Source organism: Neopsephotus bourkii, unplaced genomic scaffold (genome assembly GCF_033783945.1).
Source record: "Neopsephotus bourkii isolate Nb327-2 ecotype Australia unplaced genomic scaffold, CSIRO-AGI_Nbou_v1 NB_1749, whole genome shotgun sequence".
NCBI classification, from domain to species: Eukaryota; Metazoa; Chordata; class Aves; order Psittaciformes; family Psittacidae; genus Neopsephotus; species Neopsephotus bourkii.
The window spans coordinates 4,859,625-4,884,418 of NW_026902223.1; the positions used below are offsets into that span (position 1 = coordinate 4,859,625).

Genomic DNA, 24,794 nt, shown 5'->3' on the forward strand with positions numbered 1-24,794 from the left:
AGCACGATCGCAGTGTGATTGTAGTGACTTACCCTGGGCTCGGGGTAATTTGTACCTGTTTCATACCCATTTCATATCACTAAAACCTAGTTCCTATATGGAAATATCAAGTAAATCTATTTAAAATACTCTGCTAAATTGGCTTTCTGAAAATGTGATTAGTAAATGTACCTCTATAAATACACATAGCACATGCACAGAGACACTCTGTGTGTGTTAAAACAGATGCACTTTGTGCATAATAGCTGATGTATATGAAACAGACCTTTTATAGCAATGCATTTTATAATTATAGATCTATACATACCTAGATTGTTAAATTATATGTTTTATATATAGATATAATAATATAGATGAAAAGATAGTTGTATTTCTACCTGTATATACAATGTAGACGTTGCATATACAGGTATATGTGTGTATATATATGTACACACCTGTATATATATATATATACACACACACATATACACAGTTTATGTATATACAGGTACATGTATATATATATATATCTTTTGAGGCCCCTTCCAATCTCTAACATACTGTGATACTGTGATACCCGTATATATATTCCTCTGTTTATATATATAATATTCCTCTGTTTATATATATATATATATATACACACCTGTATATACAGGTACATGTATATACAACTTACATGCTGTATATACAAGAAGTACGGTGATACAGCTATAGATATACGGACACACACATATGAAAGTGAGAGTATATTACAACAAATCTATTTAGTGCCTCATGTATCACATATACCCTAAAACCAAATCTTAATAGCAATAATATCTATGTATCTCTATATCTATCTATCTATCTATCTATCTCTATCATCTATCTATCATAAAGCTGTATTAACCAGCAAATTGCTATAAATATATTAAGGATCATTATTAAATTTATATATATGCATACAGGGAGAGAGGGCACGTGCTAACGGCACGTGTGCACATGCACACACACAGAGGCAAAGTCAAGGTGTTTGTGTATTACAATAAATATATTTTGTGCATGATATAGAACATATATAGCAAAATTAGTGCTTTATATCAATAAAATCCATGTGTGTGTATCTATAAAAAGCCATGAAGCCATCGGAACCAAGGAACTGCTGTTAGATGTGCTATGTGGAAGTCTAATTGTCGGATTTATGGTTATCATTAGCTACGTGCCTTTACAGGTAAATGTGCACTTACACAGAGGGGTGTGTATGGGTGTTTGTTAGAACAAATGCCCTTTGTGTTTAACGTTTATTAAAACGCAAATCTTCATACCAATAAAATCCAGTTTCAATCTTTTTAAATGTATGCAAACAGCTAAACCTGGCTTTTAAAAACTGCAGCTAATTATGGGGCAGAAAATACAGGGTAAAGGTAAAACCTTTATTGAAGGCACATTATTTATATGTGTGTCTGTGAGTGTGTGTGTAAAACATATCACTTTAATACAGAGCGTGACTTATTAAAACAGATATTTGCGTGATAATATATACACTGCACATTCAGACTGACCCCCTGTATGTCAGTGATGATGCTTTGTCATCTTTATTCAAATAATTAAAAGTTTATTAATTCCTTTACATACACTATATGGAAGTTAAATCACTAAATTGCTATATAGGTAGACACAGTGTCTATGCACGCATATGGGTGCACACGTGTGTGTGTGAGTGCTTGCATGTGCATCTGTATGGTGTAACAAATATACTTTGTGCATGATACGTAATGGCTATTAAACACAGACCTTTATAGCAGTAAAATATGTAATTATAGATATATGAATATAAACCTAGATTATTAAAGCCTGTTAAGTATGTTGTATGACCATATGTTTGTATTATTTATTAATATATATTTTATGTATCTTTATATATTTATATATATAATAGCTGTATATGCAGCAGTGTATAGACATCTAGACACACCATGTGCAGGCATATATGTGTATTATGGCAAATTGTGTGCATAATACACAGCAGTTATCCTAAAATAAATAAAAGCTTTAAAAATATATATTTTAAAGCCATATTCAATTAGTAAATTCTGATGGTACAGGGTGTGGTGTGTATTATAGCAAATACAGTGTATGTATAAAAAATAGTCATAGTAATAAAGTAAATGCTGCTAAACACATGCTATGAAAGTGTAATTACCCGATTTAAACCAATGCTCTCTACAGCTACATAGAGAGCTCAGTGTGAACCTGTGTGTCTGTGTGTTGGAACAAATACACTTCTGTCTCATTAAAGCCAGTCTTTATATTAATAAAATCTACTATATGTATTGATAAATATAAAGCTAACTTTTAACAATAAATGCTGCTAATATGGCTTATGAAAATAGAATTTTTAAATGCTTTTCAATACTCACATTTTATTATTTTTTACTGTTGGTGCTTAAGTGTGTTAAAATATATCATTTTTATATATTATATAGACACCACTCATGAGCAGGTGCATGCACACAGGGGGGGCTGAGCAAGAGAGGGACTGTGTTATTTAAACATTTTTTGTGCATAAAGACACTAGATATTAAAACTTGGCCCTTTATATATATATATGCATATATATATGTATAAAAGAATAGAGATGTGTCTATCACTTGTATATATATATGTATATATGTTAATATATATGTGCATATATACACACATATGTCTATCACTTGTATATATATCTAGATGTGTGTATATATGCATGTTTATATGTGTATATATACATATGTATGTCTATCATGTGTATATATGTATATGTGTGTATATATACACGTGTCTATCACATATATATCTATATGTGTATGTTTACATGTATGTGTATACACATGTATGTCTATCACGTATATATCTATAGATGTGTATATATGTATATATGTTTATATATGTGTATATATACATATATCTATCACGTATATATCTATATATGTGTATATATGTGTATGTTTATATGTGTATATATATACACATATATCTATCACGTATATATCTGTGTATGTGTGTATATGTATATATGTTTATATATGTGTATATATACACATATATCTATCACGTATATATATGTGTATATATGTATATGTTTATATGTGTATTTATGTGTATATATACACATATCTATCACGTATATATATGTGTATATATGTATATATGTTTATATGTGTGTATATATATACACACACCCACATACATATGTGTCTATCACACTATGTGGACGGATAGCAAGAAGAGAGAAGAGCACACACATGCACAGGTACGTGTGTATAGATGTACATGGTTTTTGTATGTGTCTACACACATGCCTGTGTATGTTTTTATATATGTGTGTGCACGTATCCATGTGTGTTAACAAATACACATTGAACATAAGAGATAATAAATACATATATATTGAACCCTGGCTTTATATCAATGACCTCTGTATCTACAGATGTGTGTCATGTATAGAATAACCCATACACCTATTTGATGACTTAAGATGCATAAATAGTGGAAGTTACAGTTTTCCTCTCACTATCTGTATTATATATAAACTCTGTATCTAAAAGCATGTAGTACATATTACCTATGGCCTATACAAAATATTAAATATAAGGAGATGAACGTTAATGCATTATTTTGAATACTAGAATAAAAAATACTCATTAAGCAGCACTTTAATGAATGTACTACTGCCTGTGCGCTGTGTAGTCATACGTGATCACCTCCCATGATATATGGAGTGTATAGTGTCTATCTATGTAAATGATGTAATATAGCCTACACTGTATCAGTTTGTTATATAGTGTGATGTAAGTACAATATTAAAACAGTAAATTAGAACTAAATACAGCACAGTTAGCAACCTATGCTCTAACCCAAGTGCATGGTTGCGGTGGTACTGGATGATGAGCCTCCACTGAGGCTGCTGGCAGCAGCAGGGTTGGGCTGGGGGGACACTGCACCCCATTACCTGGGGTCCATCCCCCTATGGGACACAGCCGGGACTGGAGGGCACAGGCACTCCCAGACCATCATTTGGGGGGAGAAAGATTCAAACACAGCCTCCCAAAGCTCCAGGGGAAGCGCTGATGGAGCAGAGCAGGCACCGAGAGACCAAAGCACACGGTGAGAGAAGAAAAAGTTCAAAGTTTATTAAACATTAAGAATAACAGACAAAAAATAAAACAAAAATAAAGAGGATTTGGGCTGAGCAGCGCAGGCTGCATCCACCTCCTGTCACACAGCTCCGCTGAGCTCGCTGCCGAACCTGGACCGGAACAGACGCTGCCTTGTGGTGTTGCCAGAAATACGATGGTTGATCACTTGTGAGTTTTAATACATTTTGTTTTTCTCTTCACATATAAAAACAAGTCAACAAAATCAAACTGGACTGCACATCTCTAGTGTGTCACATGCACAAACAGCTGTAAAGCATCAACGGGGGCATTACAAACCCACAGAGGCAAGAGAGTCAAATGCCGGGGTCCCTTGGCCCTGCTGAACTCACCCCGTGTGCAGCTACAGAGCACAGCCAAGCACGGAGCCTCTGGCACTGGACTTTCATTGGGAATTTCTTGCTTTTATGGATTCAAGTCCGAACGTTATTCCCATGGTGCGAGGGTCAGTGCCTTGAGCACCATTAGGAAATGAAAAGGAATAATCCCCCCCCAGCCTTGTCTGCCATGGGCTTTCCCACAGAGAGCCCCGCGGTGCTCACAAACATCCCAAACGCCGTTTGATTTTAGAGGGCATTCCTTTGTAAAAAGAAATGAATCACTTCTAAGTTTCAGCAAAAAAACAACAAAAAAGCAAGCAGCATTTGATCAATGCTTATTTACGGTTTAATACAAGTCAGTGAATCATTCAGACAAGCTAGTCATTATTCTGCAAATATATATATTTCTATTTGTATAAAATTACAATTTCATACACCTACAAGCTCCTTCATGAGCATCAAAGCCACCAGAGGTGTGACGAGCCCAGCTGAGCTGTCCTCAGGAACCGGAACTGAGCTGAACTGGCCTGCATTTACTTTGTACTGGTTACAGAACCTATTCCGAGTTTCAGCCCCCATCCTTTGCTTTGGCTTTTCCTCTCTTGTTTTAAAGGTGACCGTTCTGGAGGCACCAGGAGGGCCTGTCCTGCTCCCCCTCACCCTGTTTCCAACCCCCAAACACACACTCACCTTCCTATCCACCCGCACAGCGGGATGGGGCTGAGAGGCAAGGCAGCAGCTTGGGGACCGCTGGACGAGGTAGCTGCTGGAAACCTCCATGCTCCTCTGTGGCTGTGACTTAATACATCTGTGCTCTCCAGCCTACAGAAACTACCGTCACCTCCCGCCCCTTCCCTGCCCAAAGCAAACTAAAGCATCGCCTGCAATTGTTTTTCCAAGCTGCCTTTTCCATGTTAAAGGAAGTTCTGTGCTCACACCGCAGCCCACCGATGGCTCGGGCTCGGTACAGCTGATCTCACTCACACCATCGCCTGTTCTAGTGTCACCCCAACAACAACCACTGTGAGGGTGACTCTAAGCTGTTGCCATTTGCTGTGCTGCTGCTGAAAGTGTCCCCTACAGCAGCAGCAGCTGAGCCCTGCCATGGTCACACTGCTTCTAAGAAGAGAAATGAAGTTTATCTCATAGAGGCTGTAGCAGACACTGGGTTGTGCCCAACACCACCAGTCTCGTTTCTCTACCCCTGCATCCAGTGGCTTATACTGACCATTAGAAAATAACTTATTTTGCTTTAAACTCTGCTGCAGCACACGGAAACTCAATTTGCTGAATGAATTGTCCACTGCAAATCCTGCACGTTAAGGACTGCTGACAACTCGGGTACGTTTGAGGAAAAATACTGTAAAGATGCCATTCCTGCGAGGGTATTTTTAATGCTGAACAAAGGGGGAGTCCTTTGTATCAACCTCCTGAAGCATGACTAATGATTTAATGGAATGAACAACCTCTTTATTTGAAAATAAGGTCAAAACACTGGGAGAACTGTGAGCAAGACGTAGCACCATGTTTTCCTCACCTGTTAATAACCAGATGCAGCACGTACAACTGTATACCCCAAACAGAGCTAGCTGTAAGAAACATTTCAGCTGGAAACAGATTCTAGCAGCAGCAGCAGCAGATTAGAAATGACTGAGATTTCTTGTCTTAGACATCATTTTTCTGCCTTTACAAAACATTGTCCTGTCCCGTCAACAGTTGACTAAAATCCAGGTTGTGCTTTGTCCCTGCTAAATCATTCCTTTATGTGTTTTGGATGGGAAATAATAAAGAAGTCTCTCTTTTCCAGTAATATGGAACATCCTGGAAAGCCATATTACTGCCATCAAAATTTAATGTAAAGCACAGAACATGCTGGTGTGCCAGTGGTAGGCTTAAAATATTAAAGAATTAGTTAAGGAAAGAAAATCAACCAACAAACCCCATAGCATTTCCTTTCTGTACAATATGGAGAATATATATCTATCTTTGCTATATAGTTTTAAACATGGAATAGCTTTTTCTTCCTTTTTTGCTATATATATGTCTGTCTTTCAAAATACATTGTCAGTATTTGTACTTGAAAAATACTGTACAAAACGAACATACTATAATTATTCTGTATAAACTTTATACACTTTATAATCTCTATCCTTTTGGTCTATAGTAAACACTTAGATTGTTTGGATTAACCACAGTATATGACAACACCATCCCCTTCTGAAATACACCAGTGTCTCTTACATTCATTTTTCAGAAGTCCACTTTATATTAGAACAAACATGTTCAGAAGCAAATAGAGTTTAAAACAATAAGTTCAGAACCATCAGTTCATGTCACACTCAGAACAACAATCACTAGGAAAAATGGGCTTTGCAAACCAGTGACTTCTTCTAACTGAATAAACGCGATCTTTAAAACAGCAAGATATAATCCACAGAAAATATATTACAAAACATGGGGGGAAAAAACAAATTAATCAGGGTATTTATTTAATTTTCAATCACAAAATGGAACTTGAAGAGATGCAAAACTAACTGAAGACAGAAAAGCCCCTCTGGTTTCGACATCGGCTCTGGGTTGACACTCTGGATTTTGTTCTCATTTCAACTCATTATCCTGCTTCTCACACATGCGCTCCCTAGAGCAGGGACACAATTAACATGCTCACGTGAAGGTGGCTTTTACCCTTAGCTTTTTGTTAAAGACATTAAAAACTCCTGTTGGGGAGGGAAACCATCCTACGTCCACTGGGAACACCCGGGCAGCATGCGCGCTAGCGTACAACAGGATTATTGCTTCAGGTACAGACAGTGCAAATACACACTCTGTAGTCCATCGACAGGACTCCTACCTACCTGGGGTCTGTGGAAAGAAAAGGAACCTTAATAGCTACAGAGAAGCCATTATGGGCTCTATAATGAGTACAGCTAACTCAGTCTAACAGCACTTTAAATCTGAAGACAATTACCACCAAAACTCAAAATACAACGAAAGCAATCTATAAATTAATATTTCTGCAGTGTAGTACTAAATTATGTGTGCACTTTATTAGCGTGTTAATGTTTCTGATAGACAGACTCAAACACGAGCTCGTTACTCTCCAAAAAAACTGAGATCTACTTTTTTTTTTCCTTTTTTTCTTTTTTTTTTTTCCTTTTTTTTTTTTTCTTTTTTTTTTCTATAATTTATCCTGGGATCTTTCCGAGTCCCTCGGGATGGAGCTGGTTACAATAACATAAAACCCCTACTCTGAAGCAGCACTGAAAAGAAAACACCGTATGTAATAAAAAGCTTACTATGGCGGTTCTCAACAGTCCAGGTAAAAATGTGGCACCCTTTTGAAGAGGGCTTCATACAAATGGGAAGTGCTGAGATGCGCACGCACGCACGCACACACATGCACACACGCACACACACGGGTACAGACATGTGAACACACGAACGCAGGGACACGCATACGCAAACGAAAGAAGAAGTTAACGTTTAAGTCAGTTTTGTTTCTGCTTCTGGTAAAGTGCTGAAGACAGAAAGGTTGGTTTGGGTGTGGTGCTATCAAACAGGAAACACATCGTCCATCTAGTCAAATGCCAACCCGCAACGAAAGAAGAAAGAAGAAAGAAACCCCCCCCCCCCATTGCCCCCTTTCCAATTTACAGGGGCCCGTGTCGAGCTTCGTACTTCGCAAGGACGTTCTTGCACTTGCCCAGCTCTTTCCGTAGGTCGGCCACCTCCTGGCGCAGAGCCGAGTTCTCCTTCTCCAGGAAGGAGGCACGGATGGCGATCTGGTTCTCCTTCAGGCGGCGCGCGTCCCGCGATCGCTTCGCTGCCATGTTGTTCTTTCTGCGCCTTGCCCAGTATTTGTCATCCTGCTCATGGAACACGGAGAGAAGCAAACGGGGTATTAGACTTCAGTAAAACCGAGCAGCCACCAGGATGTGCTCTTAGCCACAGCCTGCGCTCCGGGGATGACTTCACTTTATCCTGCTTGCCCGGCTCAGCCAGGCACTGCTGGGACAACCGTTACAGATGTACATGGCACAACCCATCCGGGGAGCACAGATGCTCATGCCTCTTTCTGTCAAAATGCTTACGCCAACCCCCCCATCCTCCTGACTGTGAATTCCTCCAAGGGAAAAGGAAGCGATATTCCAGCAGCACAATGCATCTCGGCTGACCTAGTTAGCACATCCACCTTGGCGTGCCATGACTCACTGCCTACCGTTGCTGGAGCGGTGCTAATTACCTCTTGTATGTCCCTGCTCATCTCTGCCAGCCAACACCTGGTTCACTCTGTTCGCTGGTATCATCCATTTCATCTTCTGTGCAGCTCTTTTTAATGTTCAAAGCTCTTTCTCTGCAGAGCCCCAGAGCATTCCTGTTTCCACCCTAGTCACTGGGAGGGGAGTCCTTGGCACTACAATGATGCTGCTTCGGTACCATCCGCAAAGAGCACAATAGGCTTTGAGCATGGGAAAAGAAGCTTTTGCCAGGAATAAGTCCATTAACACTGAAGTTTCCTAAGTTAACACATTCCCAAAGTTTTATCTCTAAAGTCTTGCCTCTAGGAGATCACTGCACTGGTGCACCAAAAGCTCTAGGCAACTGCCGCATTTTACCTGATTTTCCCCACTCTTCCAAGGAAGTGGCCTTCAGTGAAATGGCAGCTTCAATGCTGCACAGAAACTGAATTAAGTTCTAGAGATTTTGAACAACTCAGTAAATACAGAATCTCCCATGAGAAGGGAATTCAGTCCCCTGCAGAGTAAGTGATGCAGCCATTCATACCTCAAACTGCCTGGTCAGTAGAGCTCACACTTCCCCTCCCAGAGTCATCCCTTCATTTTCACCACACATGGAAGCACAGCACCATGTCCATGACAAGTCACAGGAGCCAGGTCTTACATTGCACTGAACACACCCCACACTCCTGTGTCTTTCAGCATAAACCAGGCCAAGCCTGATACTGCTGCTCTGCATCTTCTCCAGCTGCTCGCATAAGGCAAAGCAAGAGCAACACAACTGCTAGAAGTCCCCTACAAGTGCACTGTATCAGTTTAGCTTAACCAGGTGTGCAGCAATGGCGGAGCCAGCCTATCTCTAAGTTGCTCTTCACCTGTACTTAGATAGGACCCCCCAAAATCCTCTTAAAAACAGCATGCAGCAAAAAGCTATGACCCAAATCTTACTTATAATTTCCCATCTCATTCCACTCCATAAAAATCAGCTTTAAGCAATTTATTAGTGTGCCACCTAGGCTTCATCCCGCTTTATTTTAACAAATTGCTATGGCAAATCCCTTAATCCAGGCCTGAAAGAGGTAAGGCTGGCATTTCAAAATCACATGCAACCCAGAGACGATTGACTGATCTAATCTGCTTACCCTCCCCCAGAACTCAGCAGCCGCTCCACATGCCAGGGCAGAAGCAGCACTTGGGTCAAGCACTCTGAAATGAGTCAAGGGCAACTGATGGGATTATCTCAGGGAAATGCAAGACCCTGAACTTCTAGAGTTCAGTCTTAGGCTAAAAACTTATGTGTCCCGCTGCTTCATGCAAGACACTGGCACTTTCCACCTCTGGCATGGGGTAGTCCAACAGCATCTTTGGTAAGTTTTGCTTTGATGAGTAAGGATACCTAAGAGACACCACAAGCTGATAAATGGCACCAAACTCCTGTCCCCTTACAGCCATTTCTGTATCACACACCCCTCTTCACCTCTTTATTCTCTGCAGTAAAATTTGCCTAGGTAAGTAATGGCATGATGCAGACAGACCTGTGTAAAGGAAAGCTGAAGACACCGCAGACCAAGTGACAGCAACACACCACCTGAACACTACTGGAATCGTGATTTCTGTGCTTTTAACTTGCACAGCAGTATCCTTAAGGATAAAAATAGCAAACAGCATCAGCTTCTTTCCCTAATGCTATCAATCTGGTGCGAACACGTGGCATCCCAGTCTCTTCACACGCGCAGCCAGGGATTCCCACCAGCTCCAACAGGCTTCAGTCTGTGTCTTGAGGGGCAGTGGCATCCTGCACTGAGAACCTCTGACAGAAAAGATCCTCTTGGAAATCACGTGCTGAGGATGGAATTTTGCAAATCACAACAATTTTCACAGCTGTTTAATAACTGAATCTGCTGATCGATTTGTGCTGCTCTCCTCATGCTCTTTGCTCTTCGTATCTCAGAAGCAGTGAGAGGCAGAGACAAGGGTGCTCTTTCTTTTAAAATATTGTAATATTATTCTTATAAATATTGTATTAAAATATACAGATCAGCAAAAGAGTTTTGTTCTGTTTTCCTACAACCAGTTTAGTTTCTTTCACCTAGGCTTCTGGTATATTGTTCTATATTGCTCCCACTCATTACTGGGATACAGAGTTATTGGTACAGAGCTAAAGCAACTCCCAAACAAGACACAATATACTTCATTCTATTACTGTCAGGGACCTCATGAACCCTTAAGACATAGATTCTCCCTTGCAAAATTCACCATTTACGCTGATGAGACACACTGAGGCTGGAGGAAAAGGAAACATGATCAGGCTGTTTCATTAGTGGGAAATACAGGACAACGTAAGCTTGTCCAAGGTCACGCAGGAAGTTTCTGGCATACAAAGGAAATGAATATTGATCTCATGAATTTCGACTGTTGCATAACTAATAAGGGACATCCTCCCCTCAGCCTTATTCAGAACCGCTGACAGTTTCCTTCTACAACACAGTCTGGCAGATCTACCTTACAGGAGAAACCAGACTGATGCTGCAAACCTGTACCTCAGAGTGGAACTTCTACAGAATACAACCAACCTCGTCACCAGTTCCAATTTACCTTCAGGTCATCTGGAATGAAGACTTTGCGAGCTTTCTTAATCATCGGCTGTGGTTTCAGCTCCTCTTCAGAGAACTTGCGCTTACGAGGGTCAAACATCTCCTGGCCAGGAATACTGGAAAGAGCAAGATCTGCAGGATCAGGTTCGTAGCCAACAGGAACTTGGATAGTCTCAGGATCAATGGGACTCGGTGTGTTTCGGTTTGCTGGCAAGATCTGACCTATAGAAAGAAAGGATAAAGCCAGATATGTTAGAAAATATGTAAATAACATCACTGAACAAGGATTTTAGAAGATCTCACAATGCTTTACATGGATTAATTCTTCAAGCCTTACTGTGAATTCGGTATCCACTCTTGCTAAATACCAGACTGGCCATTCTGCCTATTCAGATTCAGACATGCTCATGCCGTTATGTTCAGAATTGGTTCCCATTTCCAGCTGCTAATCATCCTGGATGCCCACGTAAGATCAGTGAATCCAACACCGATTGCACTAGACATTGCTTCAACTCATGCCTCTTTATTAAGATCACATCCTCGGGAACAAATCCTAAGTACTGTCACTTAGCTCCGCTTTATTCACCATACTGTAATGCCTCCTGGTTTTCTCATACACAGATTTATTCATAGATACCTTTGGGGGTACATTTAGTTTACAATGATGTACAGTACTTGCAATAGGACAATACCTCATGAAAATGCACTGTCAAGCTGTGCTGAAGCACTCCTCTAAGGAGACTTGAAATCCTACCTGCGATATTCTAAATGACAATGAAGAAAACTTGAACATGAAAGGCTACAATGACTACTTAAAGATGCTCTGCAAAAATGAATACTGATTCATGCCACACTGCTCTTTTATGGTATATAAAATCTAATAAAAAGGAGCCTATCCCCAGCAAAGAACTATATCCCCCCTCAGTTTTCCTTTTTGAATCTTAGATATTGCCTTCAGGATCCTCCAGCACCAATTCAGGCACCATTCCCACTAAAAATCCAATTTAAAATCCCAACCAAAGGTTCCCAAAATAGGACCCTGAAGTCAGCTGCCTGAACAGGGACTATCCCTGGGGGCAGAACCTTCAGAAGTTCTCACATGCCTCAGAAGCACAAGCCCCACAGGCTTCAGAGGGTCGACTTCTGATTGGAGCCCATTCTTCTTTATCATTTTGGCTATTAGCTAATTCACTTTGCCTTTAGAAATACGGCGCCTTTCGGAACAACGACACAAACATCCTGTGACTGCATAATATTTCCTTATTTGAGCCTGCATCTGCACTGTTTAGGGTGTAAAATGATCAACGTTTCTATTTCCAAGCCAAGGCCGGTGTTAACAATGCATTATTTTAATCTAGGTGATCGCAGCAACAACACTGGAAGTGCACAGAAAATGCACCAGGGGATTGCACTGCGCACAACAGGGCTTGCTAAGGGACAGCTCGGCTTTTGTGAGTCCTGTGATAACATCAGCTTCCAGGAAAGGCTCGCGAGGGCCTGGGAGAAGAGAAAAGGAGGATCAAAGTTATTAATGCATCTCCATGGCTGTCGGAAAGGGAGCGGGGTTTCACTAGTGGTTTCACTAGTGGGCGCTTCGTGTTTAACACACTGCAGCCGCGCCGGGGGGAAACCCTGGCAGGAACTGCCCTAACGCCAGCCCTACCGGCTCAGAGCACCGAGGCCCTGCTCCAAAGGGATGGCTAATCTCATTTCGGATACACGGGCTTATTTAAAGGCTTAAATGCAGGAAAGCTTCCTTTGATGTGAGTATGCTGGTACCAGAACAGCCTGGTATTTTTTTTTATGCAGAGAAATGTATAGACACATGCACCACAAATCGTGCAAATCCTGTCAAAGAGCTAAGACACAAGCAAGACACCAGGTCTAAATACTTCTGTATTATTGCTGGTGAGCATGCAGGGTGTTTCTAAAAGTCAAGTGGATTGTGAAATCTGTCTCAGCTTTCTAATTGCCCTAAACAAAAGAACCTGTATTTAAATATTGCCGAAGCTCTAGGTACACAGTATCAGTTTACATATTATCATTAATCTATAATGTGCTGTTATTACACAACCACGTGAGCTTTGTAATCATTGGCCTCAAGAAATTTTACAGTATCTCTCTGAAAAAGGGCAAAAATGCCCTTTTTAATCACGGGAAATTGAGGGTTTGCACCAATGCAATCACAAAGTAAAGGGAAGAGGGACACATCTCCAAGGTGACGTGGGAGAAGAACCTACAGCAATCAGGATCCTGCCTCATTCCCTGTGTGCACACATTTCACTTCCCTGGGTCTTAGAAGCTCTCACTACTAAAGACCTGGTTGCTTCAGCAAACATAAGGCATCCCAGGTGCCGGTGTAAAGCTCAGTCAAGGTGAATGCTATTCACCACTGCAAAGCCTGAACACATCATGCACACAGCTACACGTTCTCACCTGGAGCCCAAAAGATACTGCCCTCACATGCAGGGTACACTCGCCTCCATCAGTCTATGCAGGCTGACCCCGTCCTGTTACACTCCTGCAGATGAGCAGGAGCTCCACTGAGAGCAGAGTTACACAGGGTGTCTGAAACCGAAGGCAGAAAAACCAGTATTGCCATGTCCAGCGTTCTACATTAAGCAACTCCTGGCACTTGCTACCCTTTTATTTATTCTACCAAGTTTTGCCAATAACACATGCCAGGAACCTGTCTTCATTAGTTTACTGGCTAATGGCCATTACATCTATGTGGTGCTGGAACTCATCGTAACCCAAGACAGCGTGGGCTGCGCTGGATTTGGCACCGCTGTTACTGCAGGAGTACAGGACATGGCCTCATGTTACATTGCTCTCCAAGCTCCTTTCCCTCTGTGTGCATGGCTCCTCAGCCATGCATCCTTCTGCCAAATTTGTTCTGGGTGTTATTTTTATGCACTAAATTCCTTGCAATCAGAGGTAGGTCAAATAAGCACAAGCGATCTGAACGTCATGTGCCCAGCAGCCGACTAATCCTCACATCAGCAAGCTCCACAGCTGTCACAACACCCAGAGACAGAGCTGGTCAGAGGCTGCGATGCGCAAGGAATCACCAAGGAGGAAGCCTGCAGCACCAGGCGCCAAGGCCAGTGAAGGTAAAGCACCTCACTGCTCAGCATGGGGAGCCAGATGCCTCTCTTGCCCATCTCTGTATTATTCAACCACTCTGCCAAATCTTCACAGTGAAGTGGCTGGACTGTTTCATGTGCTGAGCTTTGTTCTCAATGGGGGTTGAGGATTGCCAAGTGTTTTGGAAAGAACTTAGCCCCTCTATTTAAGTTGCTGAAATGAGAGCTTTTGAGCGTTAAGCTCTTCTGGAAATCCAGCTGCAGAACTCCACAGTGGTGGTGGATGCAAGCTGGGAACAATGGTTAATGGAAACTTCCCCTCATACCACCCTAGTGATGCATCTCAACCATGGCCTGGAGACACCACAACTATGTCAACACTGGCCTTTTGTCTGGAGACCTTCCCGCTTCTAGAGCTCCACTCAAGCAACACTGAGTATGCCAGGACAGACACAGCTCCCAGTGTCTCCTGGCAAAGGGACCGCCAGGTTTTGGCAGCCCCGGTTGCTCCGGCTGCCCCAACATCTTGCCTTCGCTCACACTCTTGGTGCTGCCCTGGCAGATATTAGCAATAGCAGAAAATTTTCCAGAGAGAAGGACTTGAAAGCGGGTTGGCTGTTCCAGCCCTTCCAGTCCTCCTCCCAGCAGAGATGCCAGCGAGGAAACCCAACGTAATGGCAATATTTTCACTGTGCTTCCTTGTTCAAAGAGAAATGAACTGAGGCCATTCACTTGTGTTATCTAGGTCAGCGAACGGCTGGTAAAAGAAAAAGAACAGCAGCTTTTAATTGCTTGCAATCATTAAAATTCACGATTCAAAAGTACAGTCGCTTTGTTTTACACCTATAAAACCGAAACGCTGACCTGGTATCGTGGGGAGCTCAGTCACTGTATCCTCACTCCTGATTTCCCCCTTTTGAAACATCCCACCTTCCAGCTGTGCCCAGGAGAGTTAAGACGGAAATAACCTCTTCAACTGCAACCACTGCTTGACAGACTTATCTGTACTGCAAGAGATCCCTGCTAAATTATGTGGAACTCAATTTTGCATGAGTCAACTCCCATGAAAATGAGCCTCATTTTCACAAAATCTCCCTTCTCACAGCCCTTCCACACTTTTCATCAGCTCAGCAGCTGGCTGGAGAACAGCGACGACAAAAAGAAAAGGGAGTGGAAATGTTCTAATCAAAATATTTTCCCCTATTTTTTACGCATGTATTGGAAGGAAAGAAAAGAGGAGCTTCTTATTCAATTTATTAGCAGCCCAGAGATAAAATATGTGTTTGCTAATCATTTTTCTTTATATAAACTAAAGGCACTTTGGGAATGTCAGTCAGACTCTATAGCGCGGCAGTTAAATTGACAGATAATCCTCACCCAGAGCTGCTCCAGAGAACACCATGGCTCTGCCGATATGTTTTCCAAACTGTCTATCCGCTTGGTGCCTGGCCAGCTATTTGGAATAGTTCTCTTACTCCAAATCACAGCCTGTCCCAGACTAATCTGTCATCTATTTCTGTGTTAACTCCTTCAGCCTCCAGAGAAGTTACCTCACTGCAGAGCACAGGGCAAAAATCTCCACCTGCAGTAAAGCAAAAGGAGTATTTTGGAAGTCAAGATTTATCTAAGGATGGTATCTTGTCAGGTTATAATTCCTCACTTACAATATTATAGGCAATGTTTTATCTTCCTCTCCAATTTCCCTACTATTAGGATTTTAGTGTCTTCCAGAAACCGGAACATTTACACAGATAGTAAGACCATAATCCATACAGGCACTAAAGGGAACGACAAGCTGTGCTGTATTGACCTTCCAGCCCTCCCACTGGAAGAACAAAACGAACCACTCTGCCTGGGGGTGAGAAGACACTTCACCTCTGGGTGTATTTATGTAAGCAGTTATTAGAGGAGCTTTATTTTCTTCTGAACTAATGATCAGTGTATTTCGACCAGTGCTCCAACCTGGCACAGACATTCCTCTATTGCTTATCTTACACAAACTTTGTTTTGCTGAACACGGAGTGACTGCAAACACTTCCTGCAGAAAGATCTTAATCCAACACAACCACAACACACTCGCTGCTCTTAACACACACACACCGACCGACCGACACCTTGAAGTGCTTCTAGAATGTGTACTTTTTACAGATATCAGCACTGTTTACAAACCTTGTGCATTTAATTATGACAGAATTGTCATTTCCCCTCTCAACATTGTGTGCCTCCCGCTCTGGGCCCCTACAGTATTATTACAGGCAGGACTGGTAGTCTTATTAAGATTGTCTGACACTTCCCATTAGAGGACGCCGTCTTCAGTTCCTTAAGACTTTTGCCAGATTTCAACCACTCTGTTTGGATTTCAGTGTGCCAATTATGTTTCTGCCAAAATGGTTCTACAGTTTCCCGAAAAAGATTTAGCAAAAACACGTTGTTTTGAACCTGTCACAAATTGCTGGCAAACCTTTCAAAGAACCGTGCTAGCGGCCTGTGCACTGGAAGCGAGAGCAGCTCCTGATCAAGGCTATTTCCCTTTTGTTGGCTGCCTTGAAATCTACTGCCTGTGTGCTAAGGCTAGGTGAGAAAGCAGCAGTTTCCCTAAGTGATTAGGACTCAAAGCTGAGAAGGGGGTAAGGAGGTGAGGATGAGGGAGACTGGTGGCCAAAGAGGAGGGGGGGACACCCTGGAAGAGGAAGGCTGCTCCACCAAAGGCTGGGATAACTGCGTTCAGTAGAAGAGCATCGTTGGAGGGAACAGGGCAGAAGAGTACCTGTGCTGATGGTACAAACACAGCTTCAGATGCCTGAGTGCCAGGGATCTTCTTTGATCAGCAAACAGTGCACTGGCACAGTGCCCTGTCCCCCTTCAGCTCCTAAGTGCTCCACTCAATCTGAGCGGCAGGACACTGAGGGTGTTGTCAGGCCCATTCCTACTCATTTCCAATGTTTTCGTTGTTGCAGTGGCTCATGAGAAAATCCAGGCTGTCTTTTCAATTGGTTTTAAAAATCAAGTTTTAAGCAGCACAGTCATGGTTGCAACAATCTTTAAAGTTCGGATCACTTCATTGTTTTCCGGACTCTTTCCTTCATTTAGGAGTCACTCATTTGACCCATTTGGTTTATCCAAATGGATCCGTACCTTATTTGCCACAACTTATTCCAACCTCCTTTAGAGACACAAATAGCAACTTCATAGGAGTTTCCTCTAGCAGTGATCACTACATCTGCATGCTTCACAGAAACAGTTTTTCCCCACAAGCCCCCAACCTAGGCTCCCCACAGAAAGGGAAGCAAGCACGCCGTGCGCAAGCTCACGTCATCAAATGACTTGCTCAGAACTCTGCTAAAACTCTGTGGCAAAATCCAGTCTCTGTAGATAAAATCCTTCTGTCCTTCCTGCCAGATTTTCCCTTCTCCTCCTGCCGCTCCCTGCATCCTCTCACATCTGCAGTAAATGAGGTCAAGATCCAAGATCCTACAGACAACCGCTTCCTTCCTGATACAGCCCTGATTCAACTCAGAGCTGGTCTGACCTCTGCATTCAAAGGGAAAAGGGGAAAAAGAGGATATAATGTAATTAAAGCCTGTGAGATCCAAGCAAACAAGGGGGGGGGGTGGGGGTGTGTGTGTTTCTATCTGAAGCTGCACACATGGCCTTCAGTTGAGTGCAGGCTTTTGAGGGCTTGATCTGCAGCTCCTGCATGTGGTTAGAATAATGGGCATGCAATACGCTATGCCTGCTCTGCTGGTAATAAAAGCAATAAATAAACAAGTTTGAGGCACCACCAGGTAAAAGTTTCCACTATATCTACAGTATTTAAGACTTTTCTGTAAGATCAGCATTCTGCAAACCTTGCCCTGTGTGAAGGCAGCTCAAGGAGGCCCCATTTCTGAAAGCTATCAGGAAATCCAACTTCCATTCCCTTCCAAACCAGCCCCTGCAAGATGCCTGAAAGTAGTCGCTCCTGCTCTGAATGTTTCCCTTGCAGAAGTGCTACACACGGAAACAGAGGGGTTGATCCTGCTCCCAGGACACTGCACAGGGATTTTCACATTCTTGAAAAGCATGAAATCCACAGCCCTCTTAAGTGCCTGGTTTTCTTGTAGGATGCTGCTTTTCTCACACAGATAGGCAAAGATGGCATTCAGTGGGGACAGAAAAACTGCAGGAAAGAACATTCAGACAGGTATTTCATTTTGATTTACATTTGGCTTAGAAGCACGTTTCACTTCAAGATGCTGCTATTCTCTGGTGCATTGGAGCTTCGTGACATCCTTTGGCATATCTGTGTATATTTTTGTTAATCGGTAATTCACATATATTACAGTTGTTCAAAAAGTACAATTCTTCTTTCCTTCGTTAAAGGGAAGGTTCCAGAGAAGCATCAGAATTTTTAACCTGTTCTGAAGGAGACAAAAAGATCTGTTTTTCTTTCCTTGGACAATTATGTACCCAGCTTTCACAAACCAGTCTCAAACAGTAGATTTTAGATAGAGTCTCTGCTTTAGACAACAGCCTCATATGACATCCATAAATGTACCCTCACGTGGAATCCCACTCAAAACAAAGGCAACGCTTGTTCTCAAGATGGGTTCATGCTACAGCCAATGTGCTCTGCAAGGCTCCAGCCCAAGTAAGCTCGCCTCACATTGTTCTATTTGTTCGGGTAATGAACACCCAGGACAGCATGCTCTCAGCGAGTAAACAGGTCTTGCAGAAAGCCATCATGTAATCCTGAAAGCATATGCCACCCGTGACTCATGTATCTCTTACCCAGTTCTGGTACCCAAGCCCTTCTTGCTTGGGTGTGTTATCAAAACACAGCCAAGTGAGATTTCAAACCGCATGGAAAAGCCACGTGAAACAGGTACATTTCCTCTAACTCCCAATCAGTAGCTAATGGCAAGGCTGAGAGACAGACAACAGATGCTATCAGCTGCTGTCTGAATATATCCCTTAAGAAAAAGGGGTCACTGGGCAGAGTTACAGGAACTTGCAAATCTCTTCTCTTTCGATCTGTTCTGCACACACAAACCTGAGCTATGTGCTGCAGGAGCTTTGTGTTCTTGCTTTCTTACATCTTTTGCTCGCTAAAGCAAAGTGTGACAAAACTACAGCAATGCTTTATAAAGGGTGATCTGCAGGAAGATGAAGGTAAACCATGGCACCAGAAAAAGCAACACACACTGAAATCTTTACATTTCTATCTTTTAAAAACAGTAGCAGTGAAAAAGGGTGGTGATGGGATCTTTCCTGAAGAAATCCTGGAATCCGAATACTTTTTTTCCCTCTTGGGACCTCCTCTGCAAATCGCCCATAGCCCAGAACTGTGATTCCAAACACACTGCATGAACCTGCGCAGGTTCTGAACTACGTAACAGGTGAAATAAAAATGCCACAAGACACCAAAGTCACACCTCCTTCCATCTCCTGAGCAGAGCGTTTACTGTGCTGCCTTCAGAAGGCATCTCAGCAAAACGGATCAGGGAAACTTGACTGCTAGTTGATGCTGCTGTTTCTTTCAAGCTCTTTTCCCCTAGTTCACAAGTAACAGAGATTTTATTTCTGTTATCACACTCATTTTGGCTCTCCATTGCCAATCAATCATAAAAATATGACCAATAAACCAAGGCGATATATATTAAAAAAATCAGTATATTCAAAATAAAAATAGATTTGAGTGTAACCTTGAGGCCAACATGAACTGGCAAACCAATTCACTGCATATGGGAGCTTTTAAAGACACACATCATCTGCATTTTATAAATAACACACCGAGGACCCTGTTCACTGAGAATTATCATTAAGAAGAGTGCAAGCCAACAGCAGCCTTACTGACAGCAACCATATGTTTAATACAGGATTTCTCTTCCAGTAACCATAGCTGCAAATTTCAAAATGAGTTGTCAATCCAGACACACCAAATCACTTTCCAACAATGTTTGGCACTGAAATGTTTCTTTAACAGAGACCCTTCTACTCCCTTCAATACAGTACGTTTTGCTGTTGTCTCTGCCTTTCCTGAACAAAGCCCTCTGCAGCAGCTCCTGGTACAGCAGTCAGACAACCAGCTCAATGCCACTCTGATGTAAATCAATGTGTTTTCCTACTTTACATATCGCTGGTATGGAACACCGCTATTTTGGGTTTATTTGGGAGGGGACAAAGTGACAATGTCATAGAATCATAGAATAGTTAGGGTTGGAAAGGACCTTAAGATAATCCAGTTCGAACCCCCCTGCCGTGGGCAGAGACACCTCACACTAAACCATCTCTCCTCACCCAAGGCTCTGCCCAACCTGGCCTTGAACACTGCCAGGGATGAAGCATTCACAACCTCCCTGGGCAACCCATTCCAGTGCCTCACCACCCTAACAGGAAAGAACTTCCTCCTTATATCCAATCTAAACTTCTCCTGTTTACGTTTTAACCCGTTACCCATTGTCCTATCACCACAGTCCCTAATGAAGAGTCTGTACATCTAATGTAATGAAACACTCTGATAATGAAGATGTCCTTATCTCTGACACCTTCAGTCTCTACAATACTTAATTGAACATAACACTGCTTTACTAAAAGTTTATTCCCACAGAAGTAGATTAAGTGGTCTGGTTTCCTTTTTACAACGGTGCTCATCCCGTTCTCTATGCAGGATATCCCTAACACAACAAAGGCCTTATAGCATTTTGTTGTCCAAGGCTTTTGAGAGGATTTGGGAGGGAGGACAGGACATGACATGACACAGTCCTTCATGTTACTGCCCTCTTATTCACCTGGTCACCTGGAGGCAAAGACACTGCAGGCTTCATTACTCCTGCAGAGCCCCCATTGTGTGCCCCCGCTGAATACAGGATCAGGTCTGCAGGAGCTGGCCATGCAGAAAAAGGTGTATCTGTGCCCAAATGAAAGGAGAAACACGGGAGAGTTGGAAAGCAGTGCAAGCTGAGGGCAGCAACAATTCACAGGCTTGGAAAATTATGTGGGCTTTACCTTTTCCACTCCTGTTAACTCTGATTTTCATGAAGTAGGTGGTGTTGCTACAGCAACTGTCGTATCACATCATTTCTGCTGTCTCTGTCACAGAGATCATCTTATTTTATCTTAAACTCAGATATGCAGCTTTTCTTCTTCTATTCTAAAGCCCTCTATCTTTTGGACATAAAAAATTACACAAAATAGAGCTGTGCCATAGAAATGGTATTTTTAAAAAATGTAGCAGGACATTTTTATTAGTTTTCCTACTACAAATGCAGAAGGAATAAAGAAAATGGCACTGACCAGATCTGTGGGGCTCCAGAGTGTCAAAAATAAATTAAGAGCTAGTTTCCTGATTAAGATGCTTTGTGCCACCTTTAATGTGTTCTTTCTGCAGAAGCCAACCCTGTGTTCTGGTGCACTTCACCAGAAGTAACTCATCTATTCACAGGTGAAACCATCTTTGCTTCCTCATGCCCAGGCCATTTATGTGCATACATTCCACCCAATTCACACCCAGTTTAGATGCTGTTGCCCATCCACCACACACAACATGCTGTTCAACCCGTGCACCTCACCACATCAACCTGCAGCCTGGAAGAAACATCTACTGAAGCAGAAGTCTCAACCCGTCTTTACCCATTCCAAGGCTTGCTCTAGCTGCTGTGGATGGGGAGGCCACCCAACGTTGAAGATTCCTTGCTCAGTTAACCTGAGAGTTTGCTCTACCTCCTTTGCATCCGTTTTGATGCCTGGATAAGGTCCTTGAGGACTGAATGCACAAGCAAAACTCAATAAAATCCTGATGACAGAAAGGCTCTATTAAATTTTTGTTATTAACAGACATTCCAACTCGTGCATACACAGATCTTCCTTTATAAAACCAAACAAACCAATGTGGAGCAGTAGTAAATATTCAGTTACACCCTCAGGCTACTCACGAAACAAAAGCCTTATCTATAGTCAAAGGATATTGCAGAGACAACTCAGCTGCTAGCATAGCTCAGACCACCAGGTCATGCTCTGCAACAGCCACAACCTAAGCTGGTGAGTATTTGTACCTACTTCTTCATAAGCATTTCCAGTCACTTTCAAAACAATCAATGCAGGCACCAAATTACACTTTACTTCTGCCAAGCCAGGTCCAGGGCAGATGGAAATCTGCCTGTGTGGATCTAACCTGTGGGCAAGAACTTGTGTTCCTGGTTAAAGGCTATGTACACAACCGAGTTACCTTTCAGCCCTTTCAATTACTTTGCAAGTTCCATTCAGTGTCCCAGTAGTTGACAGTTACTCTTTAGCTGAGTTTCCTAGAGAAATGAGGTTTGTGCAATCGTGCTGTGCACATGCCTGTCTAGCCTCCTCCCAACAGCTTCTGAAACTGCTGGCCAATTTCAAACCAATTTGGCAGAGAGGTATCCACATGTATTACTAACAAGCTTTGTGAAAACAATGTAAATGAAAGGAGCTGGTAACTCCCTGGTTGAAGGAAGGCTGCAGGAGCTTCCTCACCCATCACAGGACCCACAGAGACTCTGCTGCTCATGAAACAGATTCCTTGGACAGGTAGTGGGAAGGAGAAAAGTATTCACCATGTTACTATTTGTTAGAGCAGTCAGGAAAGTCACTTAATGCTCTTGTTCTCTACTGGAATTGAGAATGTCTTTGCACGTTATCCCACCCACCCATTTACTATTTCCAGTAATCACGAGCAAAATTATTTGTTTGACAACTGCGCTGTCACTTTGCCATCTCTGCGAATTCCACACAGACACATCTGGTATTGATAGCCAGGAAAGCAGTCATGCACATGTCCTGTCTTAAAAATCAATGCAGAAGGCGGTCAGATGCGGACAACCCAGCTGTCTGCTATCAGCTGAGCATTTATTTATCCTTATAATATGTAGAGGAAACCAGAGCTCTACTTGAAAGGACTTTTTCATATTATCCCCAGCACTTGTTACACAAGCAATTGAAGTCTTCCAAGCAAGACACAGTAGGAGTGTTTAGGAATCAACAAATTTGCTCTGGCAGCAATAAAACATTCATTATTGGAGTGGGGAGGGGGCTGACTGGAGGGGGGAATTTATTTCTTTATTTCTAAGATATTGTTAAAATGCAAGACCAAAAGCTAGGTGAGGGGCACAAGACAGGGCTAAGAGCCAAGAACCCAAGTGCCCTACGCTTCTGCTGGAAACTGCATGTCTCTGCCTACTTGAGGGATGCAAATACTGATCTGTGTGTACGATCAGATGTCCTTTCTAGTACCCTTCTGCTTACTGTCACTGCTGTCATTCCAGTGTTATGAACATCCACAATTACTGAAGCCTGGGGAAGAATGGGTTAAACTTAGCAAAGAAAAAAACAGAGAAACACCTTTCCTCTTTCTGCTTAACTGGATAATTGGTTAGCAGGAACCTGCTTGATGAGTTTCAGCAGCTCCTAGAGATCAGGCAAGGCTGTTTCTGAGAGCAGCTGAAGCTGCCAACTATACAAACATCTTCAAGTCAACCAACAGGGTACCCCTTGCTAAGGTTGTGGTTTCGACAACTAAAACTTCTAGAAGGCAATGAAGCAGTTTGTATACCAAAGATCCATCCAAACCCAGTAACAGCAGTGAACGGAGTTATTTTAGGCAGAGTATTTTATGGCTGTTATACACATAAAACTGTCTTATGGTCAGAATAAACAGATGATTTAAAAACATGTTTAAGTGAATGAAGAAAGACTAAACCATTCTCACTTCAATGGAGAGAGTGTAACAGTGAGATTCAAATGAATAAATAAGAGGTTCTGTCCTAGTAATTCAAAGGGCTAAGAAAATTCTAGCCTTTAAGATCCAAGTGACAAATCAAAGGGCTTCACTGGGTCTGTACAATCCTCTAGGCTCATTACTTGATACCATTTATCTGTAACGCAAATATTTTACTCAAGTAATTGGTGATTCTGAGTCCAGTTTGCTAAAAAGAAATACAGAGGGTTGATGATTTTTACATAAGGCTTATCTTGTCCTATAGATGCCTGCAAGCACATGAGTTCAATTAAAAAAAATCCCCAAACCTTGGGAAAATCTTGCTGTAAGTTCAACCCAGTCACAACTGAATGATCACCAAAGCAGCACCTATAGCCATGAGTATAAAACACTGCAGAAGATTTACTTAGCACTGTCCATATTATTATCTTCATTTCTATCTATTCCCCTTGATGTTTTCACCTACAGTGCAAGCGATAAATGGACATTTATACACGCCGAGATTTAACATTAGGAACCAAGCTCTCCCCTCCTGAAGCACTCAGTCAACAGCAGCCGAGGGTCTCACCACGAGGCTCTTTCTCCCAGGTTCTTTTCTCTCTGAGGATTCAAGACAGACCGAGAAAAGGCAACTGTAAATTTAAATCCTAAAGAACAACATACAGATCTAGG

General features: G+C 42.2%; 1 protein-coding gene across 1 annotated transcript in view; it reads right to left on the reverse strand.

Annotated features, from left to right (window-relative positions):
- Nucleotides 1-4,111: 4,111 nt before the first annotated feature.
- Nucleotides 4,112-24,794, reverse strand: part of HLF (HLF transcription factor, PAR bZIP family member) — a 35,230-nt gene continuing 14,547 nt past the window's right edge. The window contains exons 3-4 of the mRNA XM_061377246.1: nucleotides 11,314-11,534; nucleotides 4,112-8,346 (exon numbers count right to left, since the gene is read on the reverse strand). Coding sequence (XP_061233230.1) covers nucleotides 8,131-8,346; nucleotides 11,314-11,534 — 437 coding nt within the window. The 3' untranslated portion in view covers nucleotides 4,112-8,130. The remainder of the gene's footprint in view (nucleotides 8,347-11,313; nucleotides 11,535-24,794) is intronic.